Genomic DNA, 27,675 nt, shown 5'->3' on the forward strand with positions numbered 1-27,675 from the left:
AAAACTCTCATTTGGGTTTCGACCATAACGCGTTTACATTCCGCATTTGTTAGTTAGTTCCCGTCGCTTGTTGCTGCCAGAGGGAGTGGAGAGAATTCCTGCTGTATAAACGTTAAATAAACATCGATAAGCTATAGATTTGATAATTGTTTGGCTTGTTATTATCAAATGTCATGCAGTGTCTTAATGCTATCGATTAACGTATTCAAATAAAAATATGGCTCACCTGGAATTGGATATAAACCGCTCGAAAAATGCAAACAGGTACGTAGGCAGTTCTGTTGGTAATTAAGCAAGATGAAGAAGAAGCAGAATAGACAGAATCAGCAACACATACGCACACACATATGCACACACACACAATCACACACAACGATTGTACAGGTGTGTCGACGCGGGGGCTGCGCGAGCGGCTTGCTCAGGTATGTAACTTCAAGAGAGAGCGTGAGTGTGAACACAAGAGAGCGTGAGAGAGCAAGTGAGCGAGTCATGGCTCAGTGAGCGTATCTGTCTTGTGTCGTTGTATGCGCAGCGTGGGAAAACTGCAATTAGTGTGGTGGGCGCCCCCCTTTTGACTACGACGCTGCTCTCGGTGTATGTGTGTGTGTGTTTGGATTTACTTTCGGGTCATTAAATTGTTGTTGTTGTTGCTCAACTCAGCTCAAGTTTTCATTTCTACAGTCATTCATTCACTCATTCATTCTTTCACTCCTGTGATGTTTTGCACAGTGCAGCATACACAAAGGGGCACCGCGTTGCCAACCAGCTGCAGCAATGGCCAATTGGCAAGCATACAAAACTGGCCATGTATTAGTACTATTATTATTATTATTGTTGTCTGTTTGTAGTTGTTGTTGCTGTTGTGCCTTTGCGTGCTGGAATCTTGTTTGGCATAGGCATCAACAGCAGTTAAGTGGCCTATACACCTGAGCCGTGAGTCGCGAGCACCGAACTCTTTGCTCTCACTCTCTTCTCGCGCTCTCTCTCTCTCTGTCTCGAGCACTGCCTACATACATGTGCACAGACACATACCCACACACTTACAGGGGCAAGCAAGCGCAGCTCACTTACCTTCGTGGCTACCTGTAGCCCACAACGTCGATCAGTTGCTGTTTTAACCTGGAGGAAGACGCACGCGGCCGTCGCAAAATCAGCAGAAAAAAAACTTAATACACACTCACACACACATACAAATAGACACGCACACCTTTTAGTCCAAAACTAGAAAGAAAACAACAACAGTAAGAAATAATAATAATAAAAAAGAGACACAGACACACAAAGTGGCGGTTGGTAGTAGAAGAAGCAGCAGCAACGGCAGCAAAGAAGGCGATAAAGTGACTTGTTTTTTGTTTGCATGTATGCGCCGACGTTGACGCTGACGTCGGCGTCGCTGTCCGTTTGTACGTGTTGGTATTAAGATCGCGTCGACGCGTCGTGGAAAGGCAAACGGGCAACGCACACAAACGTAACTGAACGTAACTACTAACTGACTAGTCAGTGTGACTAGCAAAAGAAGCACAAGTACATACTAGCTCATTTATATACTACATATATATGTACATATATATTTATTATGTACAAATGTGTAAGCAGTAAAATTGTTAAACAATCAGAAAAGAAAGTGCAATAAAAAGAAATTGTGAAAAGCAGCGACAGCAACAGCGACAACAACAATAATATCCACAACAATAAAGTGCAATGTGTACAACGTGTTAAGATCAAACGAAAGAAACTGTATAGAAAAAAGAAGAAGGAACAAAACAACAACAACAACCTGTTGCAGAGGAATCTGAATAACTGTGAAAAAAGCTTTGAGCGTTGGCGTTACTGTTGCTGTAAGTTGTAATTGAATTGGTTAAAAGTGACATATATGTGTATGTATGTCTTCAGTGTGAATGAACGAATGAATGAACAGCCATTTCCAAGACGGACCAAGTTAAAAGCAGATGAGCAAACATAACAAAGTGAAAACATATTTACAGTTACACAGACAAGACAAGAAACAAGAAAAAAGAGCGAACCATCAGCAACAGCAGCAACAGCGACGTCAACTTCGACGTCGACGTCGACGTCAACTCCGACGCTACAAAGCTCTCAAAGTTAACTGCTGCTGCGCTTTGAGATACTTGTTTTTGTTGTTGTCGTATGTCCATATGTCTGTTTTGGCTCTTGTGCTTTTTATGCTAACTTTTGACAGCGGGTTTTGCAAACAGAATCACAACAACAATAACCACAACAATTGCTGCTGCACTTGTTACTCTCAGCCGTGTGAGAGAGAGAGAGAGAGATAGCAACATTTGGCAATTGGCATTTCTATCGCCTGCTATTTGAGGCAATCATAAGTTTCCTGTTGGCAAAAACAACAAACAACAAACAACAAAAAGTAACGGCACACGACACTAATTTCAAATCCAATTCCAATACGAATTTGATTTCCAGTCGCTGGAACAATGCGAACGAACGCTTGCGCAATGCATTCCATTTATTGAAACAGGCCAAAGCGAAGAAATGAAATACAGATATTTCTTACTGGTTTACCAACTTATTAATTACATTTCTGGCTCGTCTCATTGTTGCTGCAGCTCTCACTAATTTATACTACTCTTAGTAGAAGTTATAATTTGGGTTTCATTGTCTCTAACAAAAATAAACCGTAACGTCACCGTTGTTCAGTTTCTGTTGTTTCTTTAATGAAGCTTTTTTTTCTTCCATTTTGGAGTGTCTGCTTTGAGGCCCGTTCTAATTAACCCAAAGATGCCACAGCGTATCGTATGCCGTTATTCATTAATGAGAAATTTCAACTGAAAATAAGATTTATTGCATTTTTGTCAACACGAATCAAGTTTTTCCCCATTTGAAATTCAGTGAAAACTTTGTAATATCTTTTTTTTTTAGTACTTTTCAGTTAGACCTAGGCCTTGGGGCCGTGGTTAAGCTTCAGTGAGTTTTAAAGTGTGAAATGAAAGGGAAATTCATTCAAATTTATGATACGCAGCTCTTAAGTATAACGGCTAATGGCCAACTTTAAGTACAGTTCATACAAGTAACGAAATATAGTAGATAGTATCTACTAGATACTGATAGCTTCCTTAGTGTAAAAATACTATGAGTTATGAACAATTTTAAAATCATAAATTAACAATAAGTTTCGAGTGCTATCTAAAGAACATTCAATAACTCATCAGCTGTAAACAGCGAGTTTATTATAAAAGCAATACTCAAAGTCTACTTTCAAACATAGCCGACAATTGTTAATAACTGTCTAACTTAACACAGAAATGTTAATTGTCAACATATTTCCACTATATACCGACAATTCACATTAAGATTAGCTTAGAAATATATTTTAGAGACGGGCATTACTTTGAGTTACTTGCATATCCATTTGATTGCCACCTCTTAACACTCAACCTTTATCATTTCCTAATAACATTTAAAAGCTGGAAAACTTATTTCCGTATTTATAGCTTCAAAGATTAAGTTTTGTGATGATAATGTTCAGTTAATATTTCGAATGGCAATAGAGTTCTTACGCTCTGGGAACTTGAATATTCACACACACACACAGCGTGTAACGGCATAAGAAGAGTGGAATAAGAAGAGGGGAGGGAACGCGAACTACATAAATTGCAATAGTCTGTCTGAAGAGCAAACTCATTATTCGTCGTAACATTACCACATAGATGGATGGGATGATACTACAAAAAACTTTGGCTATTTCTACTGCGGAAATATGCAGCACACAAAAAAAGAGTTTAAGTTAAACAATATGAGTTATTAACCAAGTGTAGACAGCTAAAAATACGAAGAAACATGCATAAAACAAAATCACAAAAGCAAAAACTCAAAAAAAAAAAAAAATTAAAAAAAAAAGAAAAAAAAATTTACAGACTTGAGAAACTGTCGCAAAACTGTTAAAAAAATGTTTTTGACTTGTATTAATTACACAAGCTTGGACTTTTGTTGTTGGTCTTGCATTATTTTAAATTTTAATTACAACAAAAAGGCATCATAAAGCGAACGATTGCGACAATAGTCTGGTTGCTGTGCGCCTGTGCACCCCGATTAACCCATGCGCGCCGGCGACCTTTGGCTGCCTTTGTCAGTCATTCAGTCAGTCGGGCAGAGTTTGATGCTGTGTGTGTGTATAAGTGTGTCTCTGTTTCTGCTTCTGTGTCTGAGTGTGTTTATGTTTGCTGTTTTCATTAAAAGTAAAACTTTTCACATTAAAAATGCTCATAAAATTGCACTTTAATTTTCGTCGTTGTCGTTGTTGTCACTTCCACATTCGCTATTTGCTTGACTTTGTCCATTTGTCTGAGGGGCCTTTAAGGGGTTGAGGTAGAATGGGTGTTAAATTAAATTTTAAATCGTCGTGTAGGTTAATAATTTCAATTTGACCTCTTTGGGCATGCTTTAAGGCATTTTAGAGTCTTGTTTAGTTAGTTAAATGTCGCTCAAACAGAAAATTGGCAACGTTGCATTACAAATTGGCAACGTCATTCAAATAGAAATAAAATTTCCAATTGGCAACTCAAACATTTGCGCTGTTGCCAATTCGCATTGCTTGACATTTTCTTGAATGCATTTTTAATGAGTTTTAAAATTGCGTTGAATTTTAGGTGATACAAGGTTCAAATATTATACAATTCACCATCCATCCATCTATCCATTCACTTTTTAACCCCATTTAACGCTCTTACTCTTTGTTTTACAGGTATTATCAATGGCATAACAATAATAGAATGCATTGTTGCAATGTGTTTCTAACCAAATGAACATCATCGTGACTGCACTAACATCAACAACCCAGCGGTGATTAAAAGCAAATATAAATCAAAACGTCGACATTTACGAATTTTAGATAGAAAAATCTAACGGTAGTTCCAGATCAAAAGATATATACATAAAAAGACATCATGCAGGTTCCCGAGCACGTTGTCTCCCTCTACATTGCCACCTGTGGCCAGAATGGACCCGGACTCGGCTCTGATGAAAAGGAAATCATATTGCTCGTCTATGTTCTGTTGGAGGTAACCACGGGACAGGTGAGTTTTACAATTACACTGTTACAATTACCATATCATAGCTAGCGAAAGGGAATATTTGTAAGCGCCGCCTACTTAATCGACGCCATTTTGTTCAACGAACGCGCTTAATTAATGAGTGCTGAGCGATAACAACAACTGCACTTTCAACTGTGCTCGTCGATTATGGTACAACAACAACAACAACTCAAACATCAACAATTGCTTAGATTTGATTCGCTGAAAAATATCAAGTGCTTAATAGGCTTTTTCGTAGAGCAAATCTCTTAAAGATACCCTTTTAATTTTGCGTGCTAAAATAACTGAATACAAAGCTAGCTTTTTCAAATAACAAAGAGTTTTCCCAAATCAATTTTTTTTCAAGTATGGTAAAAATGGACAGTGAATGAAAAAATTGAATTGCTATGATAAAATTGATGTTCTGGAAGGAAATCGCTTAAGATTTGACAAAGTTATGATAATTTGAAGTTTGTCAAAACGCGTCAAGGGAAGAAAATGGACTGTGATCGAAAGTGAGGAAAAAATGGACAGTGAAAGAAGAAAAATTGAGTTTTTTATTTTCGATGCAGAATAAAAATAGAGGCCAAATAATGATAAATTTGATATTCCGGAAGGAAATCGCTTAAGATTTGACAAAGTTATGATAATTTGAAGTTTGTCAAAACGCGTCAAGGGAAGAAAATGGACTGTGATCGAAAGTGAGGAAAAAATGGACAGTGAAAGAAGAAAAATTGAGTTTCTTATTTTCGATGCAGAATAAAAATAAAAGCCAAATAATGATAAATTTGATATTCCGGAGGGAAATCGCTTAAGATTTGACAAAGTTATGATAATTTGAAGTTTGTCAAAACGCGTCAAGGGAAGAAAATTAACTGTGATCGAAAGTGAGGAAAAATGGACAGTGAAAGAAGAAAATTGAGTTTTATTTTCGATGCAGAATAAAATAGAGGCCAAATAATGATAAAATTTATATTCAGGAAATCAGTTAAGATTTGACAAAGTTATGATAATTTGAAGTTTGTCAAAACGCGTCAAGGGAAGAAAATGGACTGTGATCGAAAGTGAGGAAAAAATGGACAGTGAAAGAAGAAAATTGAGTTTTATTTTCGATGCAGAATAAAATAGAGGCCAAATAATGATTAATTTGATATTCCGGAAGGAAATCGCTTAAGATTTGACAAAGTTATGATAATTTGAAGTTTGTCAAAACTCGTCAAGGAAGAAAATGGACTGTGATCGAAAGTGAGGAAAAATGGACAGTGAAAGAAGAAAAATTGAGTTTTTTATTTTCGATGCAGAATAAAAATAGAGGCCAAATAATGATTAATTTGATATTCCGGAAGGAAATCGCTTAAGATTTGACAAAGTTATGATAATTTGAAGTTTGTCAAAACGCGTCAAGGGAAGAAAATGGACTGTGATCGAAAGTGAGGAAAAAATGGACAGTGAAAGAAGAAAAATTGAGTTTTTTATTTTCCATGCAGAATAAAAATAGAGGCCAAATAATGATAAATTTGATATTCCGGAAGGAAATCGCTTAAGATTTGACAAAGTTATGATAATTTGAAGTTTGTCAAAACGCGTCAAGGGAAGAAAATAAACCCTTTATTCATAGTCTAGTTTCATTTTATCTGAGAGATATTTTCAAATTTGACATTATTTTCTATGCGTCAAAATATTAGATGGCCTTAAAAAAATGAAAACTTGACGAAAACTTAACAGCAAGCTCTTAGTACCAAACTGATTTAATATTACCTTGTTATCAATGATTACAGGGTATTAACTTGTATTGCCGCTTTATACCATTTGTCGATCTGGACATTTATTGTTCTTCGAGTGGGTTGAGACTCTCAACTTGAGAGACAGAGACGGAGAGAGATGCAATGACAGGGTGAAAGGAAGGGCGTACACCTTATCCGTCCACTATATAAATAAGTACTATCCATACTCGGTATTTGCATATTTTGCGTTTGCCAAGCGATTGACACTAATTGTTTGAAAATGACTTAGACGTCGTCAGACCTATGTATATGTTATTACGAAATGCCCACAAATAACGTATATAGACTTGAAATACGACATTTAAATCCAACACGTGTATTGACTTTTCTAAAAGCAATAGTTTTCAAGTAAAAGTTAAAATCTTTTGTTTGATTATATGATTGATAATTGTGCAGTTTTTTTTTTTTTTTAAGAATTTCAGTCAAAAGTGGGCTTCCAGTAAGTAAAAAATTGTTGTAAAATTTCAACTAAAATCTTTCAATTTTCAGATATAACCAAGAAGAAGATTATTTTAATTAAATTTTTTAAAATAATATAATAATTTTTGTCCAAAATTAAAGCTTACTGTACAAAAAAAAAGTATTTCTGGGTCCGTTAAGTTAAAGGCTTCAAACTAATGTAGATCTTTAAACTTTTTCATTTTAATCATTTTTAAGATCTTTTAGTTGAAGAATAAGGAATTATCAATAATCATTTGTAAACCACAAATTTCATAATCATCTCCTGACTTTTTTTTTGCCAGTTTTAAACTTTGCCATTTTCATAATATTTTTCCCACTGATTTTTCATTGATTTTCAGTTGAGTTTTATTTGCATGCAAAACAATTTTAGTCTTTGGCTTCGTCTCATATTGTCTGGTCAATAATTTCAATAGCATACGCAATATTATTTGCAAAATACTTGACAGCAGTACACAAAGTTGTTGCCTGCCTGATGTTACGTAGCTGCTATTTCCCTCTATCCCCTGCACTCCCTACAGTTGGAGCTGCGTGTCTATATTCGACTATATAAGCATCGGGTTGGAAGAAGAAAATAGCTTTGGCATTATATAGATACAGTATTTAGAGGCATTTATTTTGATGTTTGTCTGCCTTTAAGTCTGTGGGGGTTGACATTGCCTAAAGCTAATTGTACAATCTACAGTCTTTAGTCTGTAGTCTGTTGTCTCCAGTCTACAGTCTTTTTGTCTATCTCTATCTCCATCTCTGTATCAGTATCGGAGTTTATGACTTTTCTAACACGCAATATTTTTGTGAGTGCATCTTTACTGTCAAAGTGAATGACATTAAGTGCTTTTTAATGACAGGGCCACACTGGCATTGAATAGTCGCGATTATATGCAGCACAGCCCAGTAGGGAGTCGGGTTTTAAGCCATTATTATTTCACGCTTTTTGGTCAATTTATGATTAATTTTCTTACTGGCAGTAGCCACTAAACCAAACTTAGTTTGACTTTCTCAAACAGTTTGCTATGCTTGGGTTTAGCCTGACCCGTTAGTATGGTAATCTAACGTGGTGAGTTCCCGTCTGGTTCAGAGTTCATTAGATTTAATTAAAATGTTTGGACCTTTCCACTATGTCGACAGTTCGAGTGGGTCAGCTTTCGAAATTGATAATTTTGTGGCAACGCGGACTCGTGAACATTTGCAATATCTATTTATAAAATGAATATTAGTTTTAGCTTTGCAAAATCTATGCAAATTTGTCTTGAAATTTATGAACATAAATCAATATATTGTTTGAGATGCACAAGAAGAAAGTTTCTTCCTCTTAGAAACAGACCGAAAACTTTCTTTCTAGTCTAAAATATACACCATTGGTAAATAGTAGACTTCCTTATTATTTGTCTAGGTTAATGTACGATAATTGCATAATAAATATATATTGTTGTGGTTTAGTCTCATTTGTTGACTGACCGCCCACCTGGTGTCATCTTTTTGATTTGTGGTTCATAAAGTGCAGTGGGTGATCTGTTGCAATTCCTGGCAAAACCCACTAAAAATCGCTTAATTTTGACAAGACATGCATATGAAATACTCTGTAAACCCAAAGACCTTAAATACCTTTCGTAATTATTAGCCAAACTTTAAGAAATATTCAGAATAGTAAGCTAATCCAATTTTATAAGCTTCAAATTTAACTTTTGGTAACAATTTAAAAATTTAAAATAAACAATTTTTTTAAACCAAGCAGTCACAAGTAAATAAAATAAATAAATGCAACACCTGAAAATGAAAGGTTTTCGAATATGTATCTTATCTCATGTTGTGCATATACCTCTTTAAGGCTCATTTAATATCTATAGGGTATTTATTAAACTAAACTAAAGGCATTGAGCCGCAACGGCAAATGACTCTCTACTGGCAACAGCGCTTTAGTTTTAATAGCTTATGAAATAGCTATAAAGTATTTAGAATTATGTACTCAAACAATAAACTAAAACAAACTAAAATAAAAAAAACTTTCAAAAAGCTGCAGCTAGCGAATATACGATTACGAGTATACCTGGTATTTATTGGATTGGAAAAGAGCTGTCAGTGGTTAGCTGACGCATGGCAATGCCCAAAAGTATGGATAAATTATAATTGGGTTTCGTTTCTGTGGCATTGACATGACTATTTTGATTTGTAATATAATTTTCAGATATTGTTGCTTGCAATTAACCTGCCAAATGGAGCGCAATTCACATCATAGCTCACTATTTTGGCACACTAAAATTCTTGATTAGAATTCAAATTTGTACACTTGCGATAAATCAGGCAGTGACTTTCTTATCGCTAAACTATATATACTATACGACAATCGGGTGAAATGTACTATTTGCTTAGGGCATATTTTCTGTTTGTTGATTGGGGAAAAATAAACGTAAAATCACTTTGATTATATTTAATCAAAGTTTATTCTTACCTTTAATATAATTTTGTATGTTTTTATGAAATTTTTCGTTTCTCTTACATATTTTTTTTAAAAAGCGTGTACTTGTAAAGAGTTATAATGTTTTAATAAAAACTATTTATTTCTTTAAAAAAAATGAAATGGAAAACGACATTTTTCTCATCAATATCTTAAACTCAAATGCAACTGCGAATGTTTCGTTAACAACCATTGAAGTCTTTGTGGTTGTATATCAATTAGTTAAAATCGCTTAAACTGTTGTTGAAGTTTGTTGAACTCTTTTTGGACAATTTCGTTGGCTTTCGAAAAATACAAAAATCTGTTAAAAGTTTCCTTCCGTGGCAAGACTTCCTCTCATGCAACCAAAATGTAGATTCCACACTCGCTCACTCTCTGACTCGATCAGTTGAGATAACAAGCCAAGTGTTATAGATTTCTTGCAAAAGCAATATTGCTTGACAGACAACACACACTTGTACACACACATACAAACTTATACAGCCACAATTATTGGCATGTTAATTACAGGCTAGTTATGACTCTCTTGGCAACAATTAAAGTTAATTAACATTCATCAGGGGAGGGGAATGCTGGTAGATTGTATGTCGGGTGCTGTTAAAGCCTGGTCTAAATCCAAATCTTAAGCTTAATTTAACCAACTAAATGCAACTAAACCAAATACTAAATATTAACCAATGCATTTTCAATTGAAATTCAATAAAAAATACATTTAGCTTTTCCTCCAAGCTACGCGAACTGAGAGTTGAGAACTGAGAACTGAGAACTGGCTTTAACTCTGGCATGTTTTCATTGATCTAGAAACGGGGGCTCTCTAATTGTCAATTAGTCTAGTATCAGACTAATAGACTGGTTTTCAATGGGTTAATACGTGTTGTTTGATCTAAATTTTTCCACAAATGTGAACGCAAATGTTTTTTTTTTAAGTTTTTCCTTCTCTCTCTCTCTCTCTTTCTCTGACTGTCCCTCTTTCTGTAGCTCTCCCTGATCTATTATGGGTCGTTGCGCATAATTAGCACACGGTTTAACCCCAGAAACCTCCGAAAGAGTGGGGATACATTTTCGTTTTCTTTCTTTTTTGTTGAATTTAACATTTCGCTTCTCATAAATATTTTATAAAGCTTTCAGGTATTGAAAGAGTATCGGGTAAATGTAGCTTGCTTATAAGTATTAGTCGTATCCATGCCTTACCGTATCCATTGTCAATATATTCAAAAGCTATGTAAATCATATGGCATCAGAAGTCAGAAATCAGTAATACGAAATTCCGAATACAGTTTACTACATGTTTAGTTTTCTTCTCGCCCTTCCAATGAAAATAGATTTGCATAGAGCGGTGCTACCTGCAGTTTTGTGCTCAATTCCCCACATTTCCATTTCCAATTCACAATTCCCTATTCCAATTCCTATTCGGATCACATATCCGTTGACGCAAGCGATACCTAGAGGCCTATAGGCCTCAATGTGGAGCGTCATGGCATATGGTAATCAGTTTTGTATTTGCTCCTCTTGCACCTTGATTGTAATTCCAGAGGGCATAAAGTGAATCACGTCATATATGTATAAATTCGTCGTGCTTCCCATTTTTCAACTGAACTTTTATACCAAATAAGTAGTACAGGTGCTATCTTGAGATTGTGATTACTACAGATTGTAGCTAAAAATGTTAGTTTTATGGTGTGAAATGTGTGATAAGTGATTGTGTCTGAGGTGTAATGTGGTAGCACAGTTAGAAACTAAGATAGGAGAAGTTGAAATTTGTAGAGGAGCTACAATCAAATTGATGTAATTCACACATGAAATTAATTATTAACTCTATCTATTTCTATTGCTTACAGATCATTGGCACCAAACAAATACTCGTACGCCCCGATGGCTACTTCATCAAGGATCGCACCATATCCAGCTCATCGGATAACTCGAATGTTACCAACAACACAGCCTGTTCGCCTCCCTTGGCCATCGGCTATGTTGGCGACAATAGCTCTAATAGTAACAACAACAGTAATAATAATACAATAAATAATACAACGAATAGCATCACAAATGTGGCAATCAGCGGGAACAGCTCCAGCCCCAGCAATGGCATCAGTCTGACCACATTGGAGAACAGCAACGAACTCATTCTTCCCATTGCCGAGGCGCAGGCTGCTGGCAAGCCCCTAACCGAGGCTATCGAGGAGGTATGTAGAGGGGGAAGAAGGGAAAAGTGAAGGGAGTGAGATAAGATTTGGATCATGCGATAATCCAGACGAGTCTCAGTACATAACTTTGGCTTGGTAGAGCAGCAAAGCGATGTAGATAAGAAACGGAGAGGAAGAGTCAGTGATTGAGGGGATAGTATTAAAATATGTCGAGTGGAGTGAGAAAAGAGAGAGCAGCTTACGTCCCTAAGGTCTAACAGATCAAGTCTCAGTCGTAAAATAGAGGAACAAAATAAAAAGAATATTTATTATACTATAACATGAAACAACTCAAAGACCTGACAGCAATCAAATTTGATCTATATCAAGCAGCAATAAGAGAAAAATCAGTTTTTATAAACTCAAAATGTCGACTCATCAAGTATTGCAAATTTATTAATAAATAGAAGTTAGATTTAAAAAAAACTGTAGACAAGTGGTAAATATTTTTTGTATTCATCATTACCTTTTATTTTATTGCAAACAATAGATTGTCATTTTAACCTAGCACACTCTTTGACTTTCACAAAGTAAAGAAACAATTAAGGCATTATATTTTGAAAACTAGAATTGGTTGAGCTTATATTTTCAAGTTTTATGATGCAATATTAACTTTATTTTACGTTCATTACAGAGTAATGATAATTGAGAATATTTCAGAGATAGTGAATTAAGTAAGAAGAAGACATGAGCTATCAATCACAATAATTGATCAAGTTATAGAATCTATTAGAACTATAGATAAACGTCACATATGTTTTATTGGATCACAATTACGTCTGATTTTGTCAAGTCACTGAGAATTGCATGTTATAACTTATTGGAGAGCTGTTGTTGTAGCCCTATCATATCTTATCTGGGTCTGATAAGAGCCAAACTCGCTACTTGAGAATTTCGACAAGCCTCCGCTCGCCCAATCTATCTCAATATCTCTCAGGGAGTTTTTACGGAAATATACAAGTAAATACTTATGTATAGTTTCAAGTAGATGCAAGAGATTATAATCGGATTGAGAAAGATATATCTTAAACTTGGGTGCAGTAGGTGTTACAGCTTTCGAATTAAGAGTAGAGACAATGCTGACGATGACCTTCAGTTGATAACTTTATGTACTATCAACTAACTCTAATCTGTTCTCGAGAAATGTTTAACAAAGATCATTAAGATCACTTTTTGTACTCTGAACTCAAGTCATTAATTGAGTTTATCTGTTTACACGATGCGCCATGCCAATTATATGTCATATTATCTTATTATCATTATCTGTAGAAGTGCATCTTTGGTAATTCATTCGAGACTCGTAGCAACGTCAGATCCGTAAACACTCTAGTGACGTAATGGGCGCTCTGCTTGGCTGGCATACTAATCTGTTTTGTCAATATGGCTAATAAATGGCTATTAGATAGATGGCCAGATCTCGTATTACTCTCGCAAATATTTGCCCCTGGGGAAATCTTGAAAAGTGGGAACCTTTGGGGCCTCTCCCAAAGGGTCTAAGCTTCAGTCTAAAATGCGGCATTATATATTTACTTACGATGACAGTGCTAAAAAAATCAACAAACTCTTTGTTGTTGCTTTTGCTTTTTTTTGCCATTTAATTGAAAATAATTGCTAAAAGACACAGTAAAAAAAATGCTAAACGGGTTTAAATAAATTACCAATTGCACTAATGCTTTTATTGTAGCCTAGAAAACGGTGTTGCTAATTTGCATGAAGACTAATCCAAATTTAATTCTAATCTCCATGCAAGTCTTTTGTCAGTCTAAATCAATTAATAAGCCTTTGAACTTTGGCCGTTAAGATGGTAATTGTACTATGCACTCGTACATTGAGAAAATCCCCCAATGTAACTATTAATTAATTAATGTAACTATTAATTATAAATACGATATATTTTAATACTATATTTTTTTTGTTATATCTGGTATTTAATGTCTTACATTTTTTGTCTAATATCTAATATCTTTGGTTTTCAGTTTGACGCTTATTTACGCTCACTATCGCTCATCGATACAGAGATCAAGCTGATCACCGATGGGCAGCTGCCGTTGCGCCAGTGTCTGCATCGGGAGGCCTGTGCCAAGGATGTGGAGCTGCCTGCCTATTACAATCAATTCAGCGATCTTCGCAAGGAATTTCAGCGTTACAAGTCGGGTGATCTGTCACGTGCTCTTGTCCCCTTAAAGGACATCAAAAAAATGTTGCAATCTCCAACATTGCCCCTACCGCAGTCCATTGGTGAAATGCTGAAAGGTTCGTCCCCCCGAATTCCCCTCTGCCCACGCACTACTCTAATAACACTTAAAATATATCTTTTATATAGAGCTCAATGCAACTTCGGTAGAAGATAATGACTTTTATATACGCGAATCTCGCGATATGGTCACTGTGATTCAAACATTGCTCCAAGCGGGTAAGTCCAATCTAAAAAGGTTTTATCGATTGATTTTCAAATGATGTTTTTTTTATTGTTTAATAGGTCATAAATTTGATACAAATGAGCTCGTTAATCTGGTACTCGAACCTGGCATTTGGTAAGTACAAGCAGCTATGATATGAAGTATTCTTTTTTTTTCTTTTAAATAATGTAAATGATAGCATAGATGCAGAGACATTCAGAAAAAAATTGATTTTTTTAGGCTGATTCTCTATGGCTTTGTTATCTTTGTACAAAAGATCACAACTTTAGAATTTTAAATGATAAAGAGTGGAAGGAAAACCGAGTTGATCTATTTTGAAACTTATTTTTAAAACATTTTTTTCTGTTTAGTCTTTTTCTTTAATTATAAATTGATCTTTAGAGCTTTAGTATTGTGGAGAGTGGCAGAAGAGAAGCGGTTTGTGTTCTAAAGTCTTTTATTTATAAAGAAGAATTAAAAGGTGGAGTTTAGCAAGGTATACCTGTAAATAAATCTTATATCAATCAGTTACATTTTCAAATTTTAATTATTTATTCATGGAGTATAAATCATATAGATTGTATTGATAGAGAGAGCTGCCTTACACTTGCAGTCTATGTAGAGTCAATTTCCTGACTTTTCTTAAGTACCTGGTCTCATTGTTTCAGTTTCAGCTCAAGTCTGAGTTCTCTCTTTCTGTCTCTCTGAGAATACGCTCAGTCCGAGACTCAGCGGTTTATTTAGACTGCAATGCTCCAATTCTGTCAAGGTCTGCACTATTTCTCGAGCGTGCCTTAACCCAAAATCCACTCAAAAATGTCGTAAAAAATATGCTCAGACCTGAGAGACTGGAAGCGTTGATCGTCGATCGTTGTCGTCTGTTGTTTGTTGTTCGTCGTTCGTTGTCGTCAGTCAACGATTGGATTGGGAGGCGATAAGAACTCGCAGTCGGGTCGCACATCTTTGAAGATCGAAAGGGAATTGGAAATTGGAAACGCTTCAAATGCGATCGCTGGGTCGCTTTATGAATGTGACTATTGTTATCGCTATCGGCCAAACTTGAATCGTATACAAATAAGTGTGTCACACTCGGTTAATACAGAACTCGACTCGACTCAACTCCGCAGCAACTGTTTAATATTTACTACCCAAGAAAAAAAACTATTAAAATATTTCAATTAGTGATCCTAAAGTAAAAGGTAAACTCAACCAGAACCTAACAAATATGAGATTTAAAAGTATTCGTGTATTTTGTATGTTTATGTGAGTGAGAGTGTGTGTGTATGTGTGCGTGTCTGCTTTGGGTTTATTTGGAAAGTCAGCGAAAAATGTTTATGGTCTTGAAAATCGAAACGTGACTCGAAGCAATCCAACAAAAGCCAGCAAACCAACTAAGCAAAGTGTCTACAAGTGTCACTTCCAGCCTGTTGCATAACAAAACCAGAGTAGAGCATGATTCAGATGAGAAATCTGAGAGATTTTGAACTGTAGATGACCCCCTGACATGCCTGCTGACTGAACAGATGAGACAAGATCATTCTTAAAAATCGTGTCGTGTCGTGCCGTGTAATAAGCTTTCATCTCTAGACGATCCACTTTGATTCTACTCCTTTTCATTTCTCGAAAATCAAATGCAATTCAAAACGCCAAAATATACATATATTTCGCTTGAATTGTCACATTAATACCCTGTAATTTTTTGTTTCTGCTTGCAGCTCAATTGACGACGAGGTTGACGGCAATTGCATTGTGCGGGCCCGTGGATTGCCCTGGCAGAGCAGTGATCAGGACATAGCCAAGTTCTTTCGGGGCCTCAACGTAGCCAAGTGAGTGAGAGACGTAACCCATTGATAAGACGGGAAATCTCCTCCGCTTATCGGATGGAAGATGGCAGTTCATTGGGGTCATCGATAGATTACGTTGCATTATGGAATGTGAATTATGGAATTTTGTTGAGTTTCTCCTCCTCTCTCTTCTCTCTTCCACATTCTCTCTCTCTCTCTCTCTCTCTTTGTCTCTCGATCTGTTCGCAGAGGCGGCGTTGCTTTGTGTCTGTCGCCGCTGGGTCGGCGCAACGGTGAGGCATTGATACGCTTTGTATCCCAGGAGCATCGTGACATGGCATTGAAACGGCACAAACATCACATTGGCTCACGCTACATTGAGGTGTATCGGGCTTCTGGCGAGGATTTCCTCGCCATAGCCGGCGGTGCATCCAATGAGGCTCAAGCGTTTCTCTCCAAGGGCGCCCAGGTGATCATAAGGATGCGTGGTTTGCCCTACGATTGCACCGCCAAGCAAGTGGTAAGTTGAGAGTTCCTATTGAATTCTTGTGCTTCAATTAATACTATAATTTATCAGCTGGACTTCTTCACCACTGGGGAGTCGCCTTGTCATGTCCTGGACGGCAACGAGGGTGTTCTGTTTGTGAAGAAACCGGATGGACGCGCCACCGGAGATGCCTTTGTGCTGTTTGCCAATGAATGCGATTCACCAAAGGCGCTGGGACGACATCGGGAATCGATTGGACAGCGGTACATTGAACTCTTTCGATCGACAACGGCGGAGGTGCAACAGGTGTTGAACCGTTCGATGGACCCGAAGACCTATGAATCGAATAACCACAGCCAACCGCCACTGATAGCACAGTTGCCCACCATGCAGTTGCCGTTGCTGCCGCAGGTGGGTCCCGCCTCCGGTGGTCACGCCCTCAACCCGCTGACAGCCAGTGCTAGCCACGCTAACCTGTGCTCATCACTTACCCATGCCCCACAGCACCTCATCACGTCCGGCACCACCAAGAACTGCATACGACTACGCGGTCTGCCCTACGAGGCCATGGTGGAGCATATTCTTCACTTTCTGGACGACTTTGCCAAGCATATCATCTACCAGGGCGTTCACATGGTCATCAATGCTCAGGTTTGTCGCAAGTCCCACATCTCTATACAAATCCTACTTGAATTTAAAGCCTAAGAATCAAACCGAAACCAATAAGGGTTACGGTTTCGCTTTTGGTACGTTCCGAAACAACTATTTCTGTTTTTTTCTTTCGGTTTCGGCATCAGTACCGGTACGTAACGGTACACCAAATAAATTTTGAAACATTTTAAAGTTTAGATTCTAGATCCATAGGAACAAAATTTTATGAACGAATTTAATAAAATTTGAATGCAGAATAAATTAAAATGCCAAACCATGATCAAAATGATATTCCGCTTGAAAATCGGTCAAGTTTTAATAAAGTTATGAGAGATCAAAGTTTTCGAAAAAATGTCAAGGGGTAGGTATGGAAAATTGGATGTTAGATGGCTTAGAATCGGAAAAAATTTCAAATTTTTTAGATGTTAAAAATTTAAGTGTAGAATGAATTTAGAAGCCAAATCATGATCAAAATGATATTCCACTTGAAAATCGGTCAAGTTATAATAAAGTTATGAGAGATTAAAGTTTTCGAAAAAATGAAAAAATGTAGGTATGGAAAATTGGATGTTAGATGGCTTAGAATCGGAAAAAATTTCAAATTTTTTAGATGTTAAAAATTTAAGTGTAGAATGAATTTAGAAGCCAAATCATGATCAAAATGATATTCCACTTGAAAATCGGTCAAGTTATAATAAAGTTATGAGAGATTAAAGTTTTCGAAAAAATGAAAAAATGTAGGTATGGAAAATTGGATGTTAGATGGCTTAGAATCGAAAAAATATCAAATTTTTTAGATGATAAAAATTTAAATGCAGAATCAATTTAGAGGCCAAATCATGATCAAAATGACATTCCGCTTGAAAATCGGTTAATTTTTGATGCAGTTATGAAGGATCAAAGATTTTGAAAAAATGTCAAGGGGTAGGTATGGAAAATTGGATTATGGATGGCTTAGAATCGAAAATATATCAAATTTTTTAGATGATAAAAATTTAAATGCAGGATCAATTTAGAGGCCAAATCATGATCAAAATGACATTCCGCTTGAAAATCGGTTAATTTTTGATGCAGTTATGAAGGATCAAAGATTTTGAAAAAATGTCAAGGTATGGAAAATTGGATTATGGATGGCTTAGAATCGAAAATATATCAAATTTTTTAGATGTTAAAAATTTAAGTGTAGAATGAATTTAGAAGCCAAATCATGATCAAAATGATATTCCGCTTGAAAATCGGTCAAGTTTTGATAAAGTTATGAGAGATCAAAGTTTTCGAAAAAATGTCAAGGGGTAGGTATGGAAAATTGGATGATAGATGGCTAAGAATCGGAAAAAATTTCAAATTTTTTAGATGTTAAAAATTTAAATGTAGAATGAATTTAGAAGCCAAATCATAATCAAAATGACATTCCGCATGAAAATCGGTTCAGTTTTGATCAAGTTATGACAGTTTGAAGTTGGTCAGACTTCGGACTTAGCCACTTTACAAGTCAAAATTTTTATCCAATTCTTCATGATTTTTTACAAAAAAATGAAAGGCCTCAGAATCAAGTTTAAAGTGTTGATTTATACTAATTACGATATAAGGAGTTGATTAAAAGTGAAAGCTTGAGATTTAAAATTTTTAATTTTCTAAATTTAAAAGGGGGGACCCTTACCATCCAAATCGAATCTTGGTCGAAAATAATTAATTTTTCTAAATGAACAAAATTTGAATGCAGAGTGAATTTAGAGGACAAACCATGATCAAAATGACATTCCGCTTGAAAATTGGTTGGGTATTGACAAAGTTATGACTGTTCGAAGTTACTCAAGCCTCTGTTATTTATTTCTGTTACGGTTTCAGTTCCGGTATTAAAAATGAAACGGTTAGTTTCGGGTAACGGTTCCGATACCGGTTACGGTGTTATTGCCAGTATAAAACTAATATTAAAGATTTAAAGAAAAAAATTATGACAAAACAGAAACTACGTAATACGGGAATAAGGAATATAATAAAAAAGAATACCAAACTAGGAGACATTTAATCTTTTCTTAGTTTGGTTTCTTTAAATTTTCTTCTTTGTTCTCTTTGATTTTGTATAAGATAACACCCAACTCCTTGCTCACTTGCGAAGCCCTTTCTTCTCATTTATTTCAGGGTCAGCCCAGCGGGGAGGCCTTCATCCAAATGGACTCGGAGGATTCGGCTCGACTTTGTGCCCAGCGCAAGCACAATCAATACATGATCTTTGGCAAGAAGCTGCGCTACATTGAGGTCTTTCAGTGCTCGGGGGATGACATGAATCAAGTGCTCAATGGCGGCCTTGCCTCACCCGTTGCACCGCCCCAGCATCCTGGGCATGCTCATTTGGCCGCTGCTGCCGCCGCCGCCGCCGCTGTTGCTGTGGGCAAGCAGCAGTCGCTGCTATCTCCGGGTATGTTAGCTCAACCGCCGCCGCCACCCACCGGCGCACAGGGAATTAGTTCACACTCCCACACACACACACACGCACACGCACACTCACACACACACCCACACACGCATGCGCACGCACACACACATGCCGCTGCCGCCGCAGCCGTCGCTGCAGCAGCTCATCATGCGTTGCAAGCATCTCCAGTCGCTGGCCACGCCTCCCTTAACACTGGTACGCCCAGTGGCTTAGCTAGCTTCATGTCCGCCCCATCCACAGCCACCATGTCCACTCATTCCTCATTGGGTTCCCTGTCCAGCAGCAGTCTGGCTCCTTCCGCTCCAGCCGGTTATCCCTTTAATATCTCAGGTAGTCAGGCCGCTGCTGCCGCCGCCGCCGTTGCCTCGAATCCTGCGCTGATCGCCCAGGCGCAGGCGCAACAGGCTCAGTTTATAGCCCAGCAGAGTCTTATAGCTCGTCAGCAGGCGGCTGCTGTGGCCGCCGAGCAGCAGCAGCAACATCAGATGTATGCGAATGCCGCCATGTTGCAGCAACATCAGTTGTACATGCAACATCCGGGCGCTGCCGCCGCTGCTGCCTCTGCCATGGGCGCCCAGCCTCAGTTTGTCTTCATGCAGCGTCCCTACCTGCAACCCTTTCAACTCGGCTACATGCCCGCCACCGCCGGCGGATATCAATTTGCAAGCGCCGCCGCCGCTGGGGGCGTACCCTCAGCCGGTGGTGCTGCGGGCGGTGGTGCGGCCAACGCCGGGTTGGCCCTTCAATCGCACTCGATGAAGCGATCCTATGAGAACGCCTTCCAACAGGATCCGGCTGGAGCAGCGGCTGTGGCGAGTGCTGCTAAACGGGCTTTGACCCGAGCACCCAGCAACGTCTACTCCTACTATAATCCAGGCATTTAGTAGCTCAATCATCATTGATTGATGTAACAAGCGGTCGGCAAAGAAACATACAGTTGCATAGACATCTATTAACATGATTAATTCATATTTTGAGATGTCAAACAGCATTTTTATATATACATATATATATATTAATTAATCAATCGGAATTCACTGATTGATGGCATTCGTTTTGCATCTGGAAAACTTTAACACTTCAAGAACATTGCAAATTAGTACCACAGCTTAAATATTTAGAGACTCAATCATGATTGATTGACTGATCAATCATGACAGATTAATATTTCAATCATGTTTGCAATCATGGCATCTAGAAATACAATTTCAACCCTTTTATCACATTCAAAACTCATATTATTCTAATATCAATCATGATTGATGTATAAATTATCAATCAAATTGGATTAATAGTTTCTCAATCAATCATTTATGATTGATAGAAACTCCAACGCTTCAAGCACATTCCAAGGCGACAATGTTTGCAATGCACGATGACTGGCTAAATATATATCTTATATATACCCATAGCTCATCTTGGCAAATCCATACAAACTCAGACACTCACACTCACACACACCCACAAACACATACACATACCAGACATTTTGTTAGCGCTTAAAAATCGTTTTTATCGTACATTTCTTATAGTAAAATTTTTGTAGTTTTTTTAAGTCTTTTAAAAAGTAAATGAAAATTAATTTTAAGCATTTTGTCTATGGTCTAAGCATTACTTATACTCTGCACACATATACATAATTTGCACATACCAACACAGACACAACACATACACATAAACACACACACCTACAAAGGGGCAGCTAACAAATATGTTAAAAAAATCAAAACAAATTATCTTTTCTTTCACTTTTGTTCACTAAAAAAATGCCTAATTCTGGGCAAATTTGATTACTTAATTAAGCTATATGTCTGTGTATGTGCTTGTGTGTGTGTGGGTGTAGTTGGTGAGTGTGTGTGTGTGTGTGTGTGTGTGTGTGTCAGCGCAATTACAACAGCAACAACAACAGAGGCTAACGTTCTTCAAGCAGCGAGCGGAGTTATTCATCATGTCTGTTTATGTGTGTGTGCCACGCCCATGAAAGTGCAATCTATAAACTAATATTTAAGCAAAGGCACACACGCATACACACACACACACACACACACACACACTCGCACACTCGCTGCCTGAACGGCGTCAGGTGTTGGCTTATGCGTGAATTGAAATGTGCAACAGATTCGACACGAAAAAACAACCTACCCAATACTGTTTTATAATGCGACAACTTAGATTTAGTAATAATAATAATAATAATAATAATATTAATCATAATAATTGATAATAATAATAATGGAAAGAAAAGAGAAAATTGTAGTTCTAAGTTCGTACAACTTGTAAAATTGGTTGGCATCAGCGTTAATAATTTACATATCTCGTAAGCATTAGAAAACTTTTCCTATGTCTTCTCTTGTTGCGGCATGCCACAGCGTTACGAGTGTTACGATCTAGCTAGACATTTATCTATGTTATCTTTCTATTTAATATGTAATACTATAAACATTTATCAACATATTGCTCATTTTGGGACTAGCTTAAATCGTAACGCTCGCTGTTGCTAGCTGACAGCTCTAACACTCCATTTGAAATTGATTGATCGTTATGGATATTTACATATCGTAATATTGTAATATCGTATCTGTATCTGCTATCTATAAGTGTGCGTAACTGGTGTTAGTCGCAAAAATTGGAATCTAGCTACTATTCGATATTCGTTTATCAATATTGAATTTATTTACTGTGTGTTCTCTGTCATCACTAATTCTTAGTTTATAGTCAAAATTCTCTGTCTCTCTCTCTCCCCCACTCTCTCTTTCTTACTCTCTCTGCCCTATTAAATATCATTATTATTATTATTATAACTATATCTTATCGTTATACAAAAAGGGAACTCCACAAATTGCTTATTATTATCATTGTACGTTCGTGATATGGTTATGGATATTTTGGGTATATGCTCTAGATATACTACTATATATGTACACCGTTTGTCTGTCATTGTTTTCGTTCTTAACTACACATGATCTGACTGTAGATATTATCATACAGTTAGCAATTTCGAGCAGAGAGCTGAACCCCTTTCACATTCACTAGCGCTGTAATACTATCGCTGAGACCCAGAGAAGTTAACATCATACCGTCCGAAATTATATCAATTAGTTACAATACATGAAAATACTATCGATAAAGTATCGATATTGATTTAATTAAATTATGTATGAAAGTTTTCTAAGGACATTTCAAACATAATATAAGCATTCCTATACTATCGATAGTTTTGCAGCTATACTTTTTACCAATCCTAACTCCACTTCTGCGTCTAACAAACAGTTCTGCGCTGCTTACGGCATTTCCATGAAAATTTAAAAGACAAGATACCTTATAAATGTATCTTAAAAGCATGGGAAAGATTTTCATAGCTTAATATTTAGTTTAATTGTTAGTTAACTCTTAATGCATATACAAGAATCGAGTGGTTTTCCATTGGTTTTATTTTTAGCATAAATGCAATACACATTTATAATATCTTTTTGGCTTCCATCCGAAACTCATATGCAGCCATAAAAAAAAAAACAACAACAAAATAATTAATTAATAACTTAATTAGTTTTAAACGCACAAACAAATTTTTACAACATTTTTTGATATTCAATGGAAACTTTTATTAATTTTTTATACTTCAATAAAATATTTACATGTCGCTCTATACATTCATATATCTTGCAATCTCGTCCCTCTACTTCTCTGTCTTTTTCTGACTTCCCCTCACTCTTTCCTTTAAAATGTTCACTTTACTAATGTTTAATTAATTTAAAAAAAAAAGACTTATTAAATCTTTGCTATCAGTACGGTCCTTATCCCTCCCTTTTTCCCTGTATGTCTCTCAATACATTTCTTCCCTATTCTCTCTCTCTCTCTCTCTCTTATCAGTCACTTTGTCTCTGCTCTTGGAGATATATTTGTAACTTGGGTCTTGGGCTTGGGTCTAGCTTTATACGTATTTTCAGGCGCATCTTCTATCTGGTCTGTGAGGCCGTTGCGGTGTTTTTTGACGGCGTTACGAGAGTTGCCTACAAATTGGTTGATTTCTTTGGATTGAAAATTCAAGTGTCCTTTCACTACCCTCTTTCCCTCCTACTTTCACTCTTTCTCGTGTGATGGCAACTCTGTAAAGTCGTTTAAGTAAGTGGGCGTGTCAGTCAGTAATACTTATGTAATACCCACTATACTGCTATACTCTCTCTCTCTCTTTCTCTTAAGACACAAGCAAACACTCGCATTTTTGTACGTAACAACAACAACAACAAACATAAAAAGGATTAAGCTGCTCTGCTGCTTTTTTGTAACGCGTTGTGGCAACTCTAACTATTTTTTTTTGTGTCTACCATAACGATAACGATAACAAATTCTCATTCGCCGTCGTCCTGTTTTTGTCAGTGGTCCCCCTTCAGCTCTGTGTGTGTTGTTTTGGTATTATTTTTGGCATTTTGTATACTTTGATTTTGGTTTTGCATACGAAAAACATACCATGAAAATAATAAATGATATGTTATCCTCTTGAAGGCTGGTTGGTGCTTGGATTAAAACAGATGGGAAATTGAAAAACATGTTTTAAGTTTTACACTGTGCGCAAAAATGTATTCATGGTCTCTGGGTAAAGTGGTAAATATATACATGCATATATACAATATATATAAAAAAATAAATATACTGATTACATGCCATATAAATATACTACATCTTATATCAAATCTTACGAAATATTATATTTATACTACATGTCTCCTCTACCATATTTTGCAAATGTCTAAACGGTGAGTGTTTTTGAATACGATTATAATGAATAACTAACTAACCTTAACAACAAACAAACAAACAACTAATCTAAAACTAATCTTAACTCTGTCAGTTGCAGCTTGCAACCGCGTCTCTTCTTCTTTATATTTGTGTCGCTTGAACAACAGCAATTACCGTTAGCTTCTCTAAGACTAACCCCCTTCCCTCCTCTCTCCCATACTCACAACACTGACGTCCAAATGTGTTAATTATTCCGTTTGATTTGACTTCTTAATCTTCTCTGGTCACACATTTTTATCTTAATCTCTGTCTTCTTTTTATTTCTTCCTTTCTTCCATGCCCCTTTAGGTGCCACTGTGCTAGGCGCTCACTTTGGTGCACACTTTCCCACTTATGGGGCGCCTCCGCCGCCGCCTCACACACCGCTGCTGGCAACACCGCGAGCTCATCACGGCCACGCCCACACGCACGCCCACCATCATCATCATCACCATGCGTCCGCTTTCTATCCGCCGCCGCTCGTCTACTGGCCGTATCCTAGTCCGCCCGTTTCGCCCACCACCTACTACAGCCAACCGGGCGCCCATTCACCTTCACATCAGCATCAGGCCTTGGTAAGCAGCTAAACAACAACAACCATATCAAGTATTTTATATAAAAAGAATGGAATTGTAGTCTTATTTTAAAAATGAGAAGCATTTGATGGATTCTGTTTATATACATTTACAACTTGATAGAAGTCTAATTCCAAAATTGCTATGGGTTTACTTACAATATAATGAACACCTTCAAAAATAATCATTATTTTTGAGTTATAAAAAATGCAACTCATAAAAGAGTTTCTTGAGTTTTATTTTCTCTACAAAAATAATGATTACTTTTGTTCAAAAATATAAATCCAGTTGTAATTGTAGCAACAACTGATTGGACTAAATTCGAAATCGTGCTTCCCATTATTAAAGAAAAACTATTTGTACTTTATATTTTGGTAATTGTCCGGGGGGCTACCTTTAAAACAAAAAACCCAAAATAGAGTGCGATTTACGAATTTAGTGATAAGATTTAGTTGGGGGTCTCACATAACATAAACACTTTTGTCAAGTGTTTTCTAAGATTCAATAAAACAGTTTATTTTGAAAAAAATTTTCAATTCAATTCAACTTTAAATAAATAGTTAAGACCCCCAACAAATTCTTATCTCTAAATTCTTTACAAGCCGAACTATAATTTCGGTTTTTTTTTAGAGATATTGATTCACTTTTTTGTATAAAGATTACGCATTAAGCACAAGCGAGGCTAGTGTAATTATTATTTTGACCTTGACTGTATTTATTTATGTTTCCTAGTATCCCTTGGACTTCTTTCCCCCCTCGCCGCTGTCGCCACCCAACGCCGGCTTGATACTCACGCCCACTAAGAGCGCTGTGCCCTTTGTTCCAGCTAAGCACACCAACAACATTAACAACAACAACAACAACAGCAACATCGTCAACAACAACAACAACAACAAGCTAACGGTTACAGCCGCAATACAACCGAATGCTGCACCGTCAGCGTCTACGCCAACAGCAGCTGTGGCAGCTGCGCCTGCGCCTGCGCCTCAGTCGGGAATGCCACCTGCATCACAAACGCTACTTAGCCTGGACACAAACCACACGGCAAGTGCAACGCCTGCGCTGAAAACTGGCAGTCAAACTGGCGCTGCCAATGCCACGCCCATTGTTAGCAATAATTGTGTGGAGCTTTATATATCATAGATACTCCAAGCCACTTCCACTCTTACTCTCTCCCTCTCACGCTCTCTCTAGCTGTATATGCAAGAAAAGCATCAACTATAAGATAAACAACAAAAAAAGAAAAAAAGAAACTGTTAATTTTAACGAAAGTCTTGCCAATCGAAGAAACTTGTTTGTAGTCTAGTTTAGAACCAGCTGTAGATAAGTTTATACCCTGGCTTGCTTAGCCGAGTCGCGCACCTTCATTTATTTGGTGCGCGGCGAATTGAGTCGGCGAATTTAGCAAAGGAATCTCTCGCTCTCCCTCTAACAACAGCACTCCAGCCCTGCGCAAGCCAACGGTATATTTAACGCTTTAATGCTAAGTAGACGCCCAGTGCAATTTTTATTTAAATGATTTTCCATTGCGATTTTTAAATTATTTTATTAATTAACTGCATACACATACACACACACAAACACACTCTCACACACAGAGAACACACACACACACACATACTTTTTATTCCAAATATACATATTAGCAAATTAGCAAAGAGAAGAAACTACAAATTTATCCCTAGTCAATAGTCAAATTATTTATATAATTGCAATTATCTATTTTTACTCGAAGTTACTTAAATGTTATAATATCAAAACAGAATATAATTATTGTGTCAATGCCTTGACTAACATTAGTTAGTCCTCACCTCTTCCCCTCTTTCCCTATACCCACAATGCATTGCCAAATTAGTCAATAATTATAATAATAATTGTAATAAAATTAATAGAATATGCGTTATATTATCGATATACGATGTTTATTATTCCATGTTTTGTTTAGGCTAAGCCATCAAACTTTTTGTTATTTTACGTACTCGTCATGTGAAGCCAAGAAGAATCGCCTATTTAAAGATCTGTTTTTACTTGTTATGCTATATTATTTGAAAAGATATTATCGATTGTTTCCAAATGTGCAATTATTAAATAAATCAATAAACATAAAAAACAAAAAACCAAATTCAAGTGTTTTTAATTTGAATTTCAGACTAACTTGACTATAATTTATGCCTGTTCAGATTCAACATTAGTATATACTAGACTTAACAGACCCAAAAATTTCTATTTTCATTATTTTATTAGATATTCCCTTATTACTTATCGTCTTAGTTCCAGAACTTGTATTCGAGCGTATCGAGCGTATTTATAAAATTGTTCATTATTTTCCCATTCATATCCAAAGCAAAAAAAGTTTCGATTCACAGTTGAACTTGTTTATTGAAAATATATTTGTATTGGTTTTTATTAATACTTAATTAATGACATGGTTATCGATAGACATTACAAATGGCAGATGTATCGATAAATGGCAGAACTCATCGCGCCATTAGGGATCATAAATAATAATAACATCGGAACTGATTCAATGATAAATCGTTGACAAATGGCGTTACAAACGGACGAAAGTCCCACCGACCAGTTAAAAATAGCACGGTCGTTGTGAACCATCATCCGGTCGCACCGTACCATGACCAT

The 27,675-nt window shown here is 36.7% G+C and overlaps 1 protein-coding gene across 4 annotated transcripts; it reads left to right on the top strand.

The window, feature by feature from the left end:
• The first annotated feature begins 27 nt into the window (after positions 1 to 27).
• On the top strand, positions 28 to 27,160 carry LOC117785469 (RNA-binding protein fusilli). 4 transcript variants are annotated; one of them, XM_034623507.1, is made up of 14 exons: positions 1,060 to 1,241; positions 1,617 to 1,838; positions 4,721 to 5,051; positions 11,585 to 11,929; positions 13,906 to 14,182; positions 14,253 to 14,342; positions 14,409 to 14,463; positions 16,044 to 16,154; positions 16,362 to 16,632; positions 16,690 to 17,010; positions 17,104 to 17,250; positions 19,393 to 19,669; positions 24,773 to 25,038; positions 25,771 to 27,160. In XM_034623507.1, the coding sequence occupies exons 3-14, from the start codon at positions 4,923 to 4,925 to the stop codon at positions 26,179 to 26,181; spliced, it is 2,700 nt and encodes an 899-aa protein (XP_034479398.1). In that variant the 5' UTR covers positions 1,060 to 1,241; positions 1,617 to 1,838; positions 4,721 to 4,922; the 3' UTR covers positions 26,182 to 27,160. The 4 variants fall into 4 exon arrangements, with proteins under 4 accessions (XP_034479396.1, XP_034479397.1, XP_034479398.1 ...); XM_034623505.1 differs by lacking the exons at positions 1,060 to 1,241; positions 1,617 to 1,838; positions 24,773 to 25,038; positions 25,771 to 27,160 and adding an exon at positions 28 to 264 and having other exon boundaries at positions 16,690 to 17,250; positions 19,393 to 24,323; XM_034623506.1 differs by lacking the exons at positions 1,617 to 1,838; positions 24,773 to 25,038; positions 25,771 to 27,160 and having other exon boundaries at positions 1,047 to 1,241; positions 16,690 to 17,250; positions 19,393 to 24,323.
• Positions 27,161 to 27,675: the final 515 nt, after the last annotated feature.

Source organism: Drosophila innubila (assembly GCF_004354385.1).
Source record: "Drosophila innubila isolate TH190305 chromosome 2R unlocalized genomic scaffold, UK_Dinn_1.0 1_C_2R, whole genome shotgun sequence".
Taxonomy (NCBI): Eukaryota; Metazoa; Arthropoda; class Insecta; order Diptera; family Drosophilidae; genus Drosophila; species Drosophila innubila.

What these genes read in the sequence shown, in the direction of transcription:
- LOC117785469 (XM_034623505.1), top strand. Translation starts at nt 4,923, where the DNA reads ATGCAGGTTCCCGAGCACGTTGTCTCCCTCTACATTGCCACCTGTGGC. An exon ending in CGGGGCCTCAACGTAGCCAA is followed by an intron (nt 16,155 to 16,361) that starts GTGAGTGAGAGA and finishes ATCTGTTCGCAG; the next exon opens with AGGCGGCGTTGCTTTGTGTC. An exon ending in ATTGCACCGCCAAGCAAGTG is followed by an intron (nt 16,633 to 16,689) that starts GTAAGTTGAGAG and finishes ATAATTTATCAG; the next exon opens with CTGGACTTCTTCACCACTGG.